The sequence below is a fragment of the Nestor notabilis genome, unplaced genomic scaffold, assembly GCF_000696875.1.
Source record: "Nestor notabilis isolate BGI_N333 unplaced genomic scaffold, ASM69687v1 scaffold28537, whole genome shotgun sequence".
NCBI classification, from domain to species: Eukaryota; Metazoa; Chordata; class Aves; order Psittaciformes; family Psittacidae; genus Nestor; species Nestor notabilis.
Window position 1 is genome coordinate 6090 of NW_009935610.1, and position 7261 is coordinate 13350.

Consider the following 7261-nt stretch of genomic DNA (forward strand, 5'->3'; position numbering starts at 1 on the left):
CCCCCCCCCCCCCCCCTTATCTGCATGAATCTATAGATTTCCAGGAATACTTTTAGATGTGCATTAAAACTTGTTTGCTCTTGCTGAATTGTTCTGTAATTTAGCTTACTCTTTGAACAGTTTATTATCACTTCTGCTTGCAGCCTCATCAGAAAAATGGCAACACAGCTGGTAACTGCACATGTGTCATCAGTGTTGCGGAATAACAATGCAGTTCAGCAATATAGGACACCTCCTGTAAGTTAATATAATGGATACTGTTCATATTCTTCTGAATTGTTGTAAGAAACTTCAGATATGTCAATACAGATCACTCACTGCTCACTGTCGTCTATAACTGGTTTAGATGCTACATTTTTAAGACCTACCTTTTATTCCCTGTAAAGATGTCTGACCTCACTTGGGTTTATTGTGCAATTTAATGAAATAACCAAAGTAAAGAAATGGAGATGAGATCTGGTAGAGCCTGCTTATGTCCTGTGATGGGGGGGAAAAAAGTTGTAAATAGGGCAAAATGACTTCCCTTCTTCTCCCCTGTCCCTCTGCCCCATTAGTTAATTTATACTTGCATTTTTTCTACCTGTTTCAGCAGGTATTTGGAGGAGCTTCTGGCTCACAGTTACTTCAGCCCCAGACAGATGCCATACTTCCACCACCCAAAAAAAAAGTTCCACCTGACACTTCTGTGAAGGAAAGGCTTTTCATACTTTTTCATCCCCATCCTTTACCTATAAATGTATTGGAGGATGTGTTCTGGTAAGAATCCATTTACAAATAAGTGTTCTCTAATTAAAAAAACACCCAAACCCATGAAATATTTAAAATGTGTTGAAAGTAAAAAGCTTTTCATCATGAAAGCTCCTTCCAGAAAAGAGTGCACAGTGGTCAGTCAGTAAGTAGTAAGTGATCAACAGGTAACTTTTTGAAACAAATGTATAAGGGAATTCAGTGTGAATGCAATATTATCAGTACAGCAGCTTTATTATTGGTTTATAATAGTGATTAATAGTCTGAAGTAAAATGTCTTGTCTCTAAGGTTGTTTTTTTGTTTGTTTGTTTGTTTTTTCTTAACCGAAAGATGTAGTACTTTCAGTTCTTACAGCCTAATTTATTTGGCCTTTTCTCGTACACATTTCTCTAAGGAATTTTAAGTATTTTGATAGATTTCCACAGTAACTTAGCGGAGTAAATATAGGGAGGTGTTTTTTTCTGATATATCCTGAGACATTTTGATGGTTCACATCTTGACACTATTACAACTGTCCTTTTACACTATCCACCTGTGAGGAGCAAAGAATTCAGAGACAGCCTTTGCCATCTTTAAAACAGATCTTCAGTTCAACTGTTCACCAGTATTATGTATGATTTATTTTTGGTATACTATTGAAGAAAAAGATATTTCCCTCTTCTTATAGCTGTCATTTTCAATAAATCTTGGAAAGCCAAAATATTTTTGAAGCACCAGGAGAGGAAAAGAAAGAGGAAATTCCTGTCTTGGAGTCTCCTCAGGACTTGGAAATCTGGGTTTTTCCATAACACTTTGGCACTTGCTTTCTGAGTCATTTCAGTGAGATTTTCAATGATGAGTCATAACTGAACAAGTTCATTTAAGTGAGATGCAAGTTTAGCCTTTAGATTATCTTCTACTTTGTGTTTTTTTGTCTTGGTTTTGTGGGGTTTTTGAGTGTCATTTAGTCTTTGGGGAGTATGGTATTGATTAGGAGTTATTGATGGTATTATTGATGGGAAGTATGATTATTGACTAATGATTAGTGAGAAATCACTGGTGCTTGTGGTTCCATTGTAATATTCGTTAGAAAACATTGCCTATGAAATTTAGGTTTTATTTCTATTCCTGGCTGGAATTCTAGAGAAAGTAATATGAAAACTGGGAGGTGTGGAAGAAGGCAGCACAAGAAAATATAGCATACATATGAGAATATAGTTTTTGCAGCCACAAAATCATACATGCTTCAGATTGGATAATAGCTATCTGTGGTGCAGGAAAACCTGGGTAACCTGTAAATTATCTTTTTCTTTCCTTTTTCTTTTCCCCACCTAGTCGTTTTGGACAGCTGATAAAAGTTTACCTTGTGGCTGGAAAAAACGTGGGCTATGCAAAATTTGCAGACAGAGCAAGTGCCAGTGATGCCATAACTGCATTACATGGGAAGATTGTGAATGGTGTCAGGCTTAAAGTAAGGTTGGCAGACTCGCCTTCAGAAGAATCTAACAAACGTCAGAGAACTTACTGAGCAGGTGAGTACCCAGTCCGAGCTGTTAATTAAACTGAAGTTCAGTTATTTGAAATAGTGATAGGTAAAGTATTCTGAAGCTAGATGTGAACTTGTAACAATAAACTTTAAATCTATTTTTAGCTAACAACTTGAAATTTAATTTGCGATATGTATGAATACATATATGTATATATGGAGGTGTGTATGCTTACATATGCACATGTACATTTAATTTTAGTAAAAGTCTATTTTTATAATTTTTAAACAAATATGAACCAGTGGATTAACGTCAATCTGGGTGTTCATAGAAATACTCACTTTATGTACGTAAGAGTATCAGATAACGTTGGAAAAAAAGAATAAACAATGGAACTGAGATCAGCTTGTGTGTGTCTTTCATTAAAGAAATGCCCTTACAGTGGTGTTGGATAAAGATGCAGAGTTCAGCCCTTGAAGGGCGGAGTAGGAAAGGGGTAGATAAAAAAGGGACATGGGAAGGTTGGGAGGTGAAAATGAGGGTTTGAGATATTTGGGTCATCTGGATTCTTAGAACTCAGGTGCTAGAATATGTTAGTGAAGAAAATACTGCAGAGCCTTTTGTGGAGAGATTGAGGTATATGTTTAAGATGATTAGTTCGAGAATTTATTAGTTGGTGCTTATGGCCTGTGAAAGCTGCCTGAGCTCCTACAGAGGTTTTATAGACTTCAGGGACCAAAATTCACATTTTCTTTAAAACATTGGTTTGATTCAAATGATAGATTTTTTTTTTTTTTTAAATTATTTTTTAAACATTAGAACTATTACCAAAAGAGAAATATAGTTGGGAGAGGAAAGACTGAGCCCTGTTTTCTACAAAATAACTCCAAAATACTACTGTACCTTCCAAATAATTTCATTAGCTATATTATCTTTATAGGAGATGTGCAGTTTTGGTTTAACTCATTCCAAAAACATCACATGAAATCCTGACTCTCCTGGCATCAATATTTTACTTCTAAGCTTTATTCCTTGTATCTTTCTTTATGTAGAGACTCCTGATGATCTAGGAGTTGCAAAGATCTGAAAAGATTTTGCCCAGAGTGTGCAGCAGTTACTAAAGCTGGCCTTAGTCTTATATACAACTTGCTTTTAAAAAGAATGGTTTTCTAGCATTCTTTTTCTGAACTGAATTGTTCAGAAACTTCAGAATTTTTCAGAAATCTGAAACTTCTTTTTCTATCATCAGCTCTGGTGAATGCAATTTTAAGTAACTTGTACACATGCTCTTGTCTTTGTACAAATGTTTTGTTTGTTTTTGATGTGACTTACTTCCAGTAATAAAAGGCCAGTCTGTTGGTCACTACCAGGGAAAACTGACATGAAGTGTGACATAATGTCAGGTGTGCCTTGACTACTTATTACTAGAAAAGTGTAGATATGGTATGCATCCAAAACTAGAAAGGTGATTTATCCTTACTTATTCTTTCTTTGGTTTTAAGAAAGATAAGAGTGAGAAGACTGGGAAGTTCTCTTCTGATTTCCAACCTGAATGGTTTTTTTTTCCTTACTTTTTTTAATGCACACGTGTGCACACATACACAAGAACCCGTTTTTCCAGGGTGATTTTTTGAGAAGATTCTTCAGGGTCTCCAAAGTTGCAGTTGGTCCACAATTGCATTTTCAAAAGGTTAAAACCTACATTATATTTCAAATAATACGTATACCTATTATTGACTATTTAGAAACTTGAACTCCCTTACAAGGTGAGGGTAAGACGTAGCTATTTGCTGTTTTGCCATTTTACGTAATAAGAGAACTGGAGAAGTACGGTTGTATTTAAAGAATAATCTTCAAAATTACAGCAAAGCACTTTGTCCTTTCCTAGGTTTTTGCATTTCTGTAAACTTTCAAATAATATAGAGTTACTACTTTTAGTTTGTTCAAAGGCAAATGCCCTAAATATCTTTTGGACAGATTACTTGTAATTCTGGTACAAATGACTGCTGAATTCTGGTACAAGTGACTACTGAATATTTCCCCTCTGGTTAGCCTTTCATCTACTGCGTCAGTGCAATAACACAGGTAGAAGAGCTTTCTAAATTTACTGTGTTACATCTTGTTACATCCTGTACATAAGGTGCCCAATTCTGAGTCTCTAGGAGGTTGTCTTAGGATCTATCTCTTCCTAGGATAGAAGGACAAAATTACTTGCTCTCTTTTTGTCTATTAGTCAGTTTCTCAAATTCAGATGAAATGATACATAAAAAGAAAGATTCCATCATGCTCCTTTTCAGAGGTCTTGTGTGGCTCTGCATTGGACTGACTGACAATCCAGTTTTGATGTAGCTTAGAGGCTTGTGTTTTGCTTTCAATTAAAAGCTTTAAATTGTGTGTATGAAGGGGGATGGAATTCTCTCCCTACCTCTGAAATAGTACCTTTTTTTTTTTTTTTTTTTTTTTTTTTTAAGATGTGAGAATATTAGCTTTTGTTCTTTTTGAATTTTAGCTAGAGGAAATAGTCTTGGCTAAAACTTCCATGAGTTTTCACTTAAGGAAGTCATTGCCTCTTAAAAAACAGTGAAATCCTTTCTTAAGTGCTGTTGTGTGCAGTCTTTTCTGTAGAAGGTTCTCTGATTAAAATCTGTGATAAGATCGGTGAATTCAGTAGAATCTATATGAAAATAAATCTAATTCGATTGACTAATTTTTAAATTGAAATATTTATTATTTCAATGCAGCTTTTATCTGGCTCTTTTATTTCCCCCAATAACTTCTCTTAGGTAAATCATCTTTTTAATATAATTTACTAAATTGTTTCTTAAATATTTTATGGTAATGGTGTGCTAGTGATAATACTCTTGCTATGTAAACTTCTGATCATAAGAACAGTCTTATCTTACAATAACCTTTATCAGGAGAATTTTAATAAATGTTTAATTCTAAACTAATCTATCTAATAAATTTTGCATGCTCTGGCTCTCCCACAAGTCAATGAAACTTCAATTGTTTATATGACTTGTTAAAAGTAACCGAGAAATGATAGAAATACAGACCAATAACATTCTCTTAACTACTTTTAAGTTGTAATGTAAATTTTTTTGGGGGGCTGAGGTGCTCCCCTCATGCTAGCTAAGTATTAATGGTTGAAATAATAATTGTAAACAATCTTGTTTGAGTTAGCGTAGGCTTGAGAAGACAACTACAGTGTCTACTTCCAGGAAGTTGCTAAAAGCAGATGCTCTCTTAATGTTCTTGGTGTTGACCAGCTTGTGCTTTCTACTCAGATTTTTGCATTGCTTTGAATATTTAGTGAGAACCTCACTGCAATTGTCTGGTGCCTGTTGTGTAAATTATATCATTCAAATAGAAGAGGAAGGAAAAAATTTGTTATCTGTCAGAAGAATATATTGTGGAATTCTGATTTATTTCCTTATTGCAACCTAATAGTTCTATTTAAATACCCCTCTCCCCAGAAAAGCAAACAAAGCAAAAAACAACCACCAACAACAAAACAAACCTCAGCCCAAAGCTTTCAAGTAGTCCTTAGAAAGCAGAGCTGCTAATTTAGCACTACATTAGAAATGTAGATCACACATTATCTAGGGTTGGATTCTGTGGCTGTCTGTAGTCATTGCTAATTGACTTAAACCCACAGCAAATGGATTCATTGCCTTTTTCCCCTTCTGATAATGGGATTCATTGCCTTTTTCCCCTTCTGATAATGTTTGGTACAGTTTTAAAAATAATTTAGTTAATTAATAAGTTGAAAATTTTATTCTGTCATGAAATACTTTTATTTGTCTTTTTATCATCCCTGTCCTGAATAAGTCCTGTATCACTGGTTTGACGTGCATTCAGTTGTTTTTTTTTTAGCTAATACTTTATTAAAATCTTGAAGTTTAACATGTATATTTATAATGATTTACTTTCATCCAAATATTTCAAAAAGAGATTCTATCATAGTTGAAATATACTCCAGAATTAAAATAAAAAAGTTAACTATATTTTGAATTAACAGCATACTGCAGAAAAGTTGCTGGCTTTCACGTACTGCTAAGCGAAGGAAGTACTTGTTTAAAAGCTAGAGAAGCATATATAAAATGTTCATATTATTCTTCTAAAGATACTAGAAGTCTTACGTGCTGTAACATTTATATTTTATAGTGATGTATTTTAAAATAAAAAAAGGTATGTTGCTTTTTGATACTATTTTTGTACTTGTGTTTTTTCTACAGAAACTAAATAATGACATGACCCCCAGCTAGCTGACTGACTTACTGAAAACGTGACTAGACATGGTTCCTGTGGACAGTTGGACAGTGACAGCTTTTTTGTTTTGTTTCTTAGTTGATTTCTCTCTATATATACGTGGTGCTTCCTGGTTTTGAAAACTCAGACATGCAGTTCTGAAAACGATCTAGGCTTTAAAAACTGTAAACTGGTGGTTGTTCTTGTAGTAGTCTATGATCTTGTATTACAGAAATATTTCTCTTGCTTATAACTGAATTCCTCCTCTAAGATGGAAATTACAATGGAGGGAGTCAGCATTTTGTGGCTTGACTGGTTAGTGATTCAGGTAACTGTTAAAATAGAAGACATTTTAATGGCCTCAAGTTGCACCAGGGGAGGTTTGGATTGGATATTAGGAAAAATTTCTTCACCAGAAGGGTGATCAGGCATTGGAACAGGCTGCCCAGGGCAGCAGTGGAATCACCATCCCTGGAAGCGTTCAAAAACAGTGTAGATGATGCCCTCAGTGATAACGATTTAGTGATGGTCTTGTCACATCCTGGGGTAAAGGTTGGACTTGATGATCTTGGAGATTTTTCCAACCTACTTCATTCTATGAAAACATTCCTCATGATCCAAATTGCATAGAAAGCTGAAGTACAGCAGTAAATTCAAAGAATATGAAATAACTGTTTCAAAAAAACCCCCAAAAAAACTTGCTAGCAAACCTGACAGTATTAAGCTAGATTTTAGAAATTAGCTGTAATCAAGTAAAAGATTCCAAGTGCGTTTTTAAATATTCTGTTGATTTGGG

At 34.6% G+C, this 7261-nt stretch overlaps 1 protein-coding gene across 1 annotated transcript in view; it reads left to right on the plus strand.

Annotated features, from left to right (window-relative positions):
* RBM45 (RNA binding motif protein 45) overlaps positions 1–6492 on the plus strand; it is a 12518-nt gene extending 6026 nt beyond the window's left edge. The window contains exons 7-10 of the mRNA XM_010017925.1: positions 144–237; positions 590–756; positions 2063–2259; positions 6453–6492. Of these exons, the coding sequence (XP_010016227.1) occupies positions 144–237; positions 590–756; positions 2063–2255 (454 nt within the window). The 3' untranslated portion in view covers positions 2256–2259; positions 6453–6492. The remainder of the gene's footprint in view (positions 1–143; positions 238–589; positions 757–2062; positions 2260–6452) is intronic.
* Positions 6493–7261: the final 769 nt, after the last annotated feature.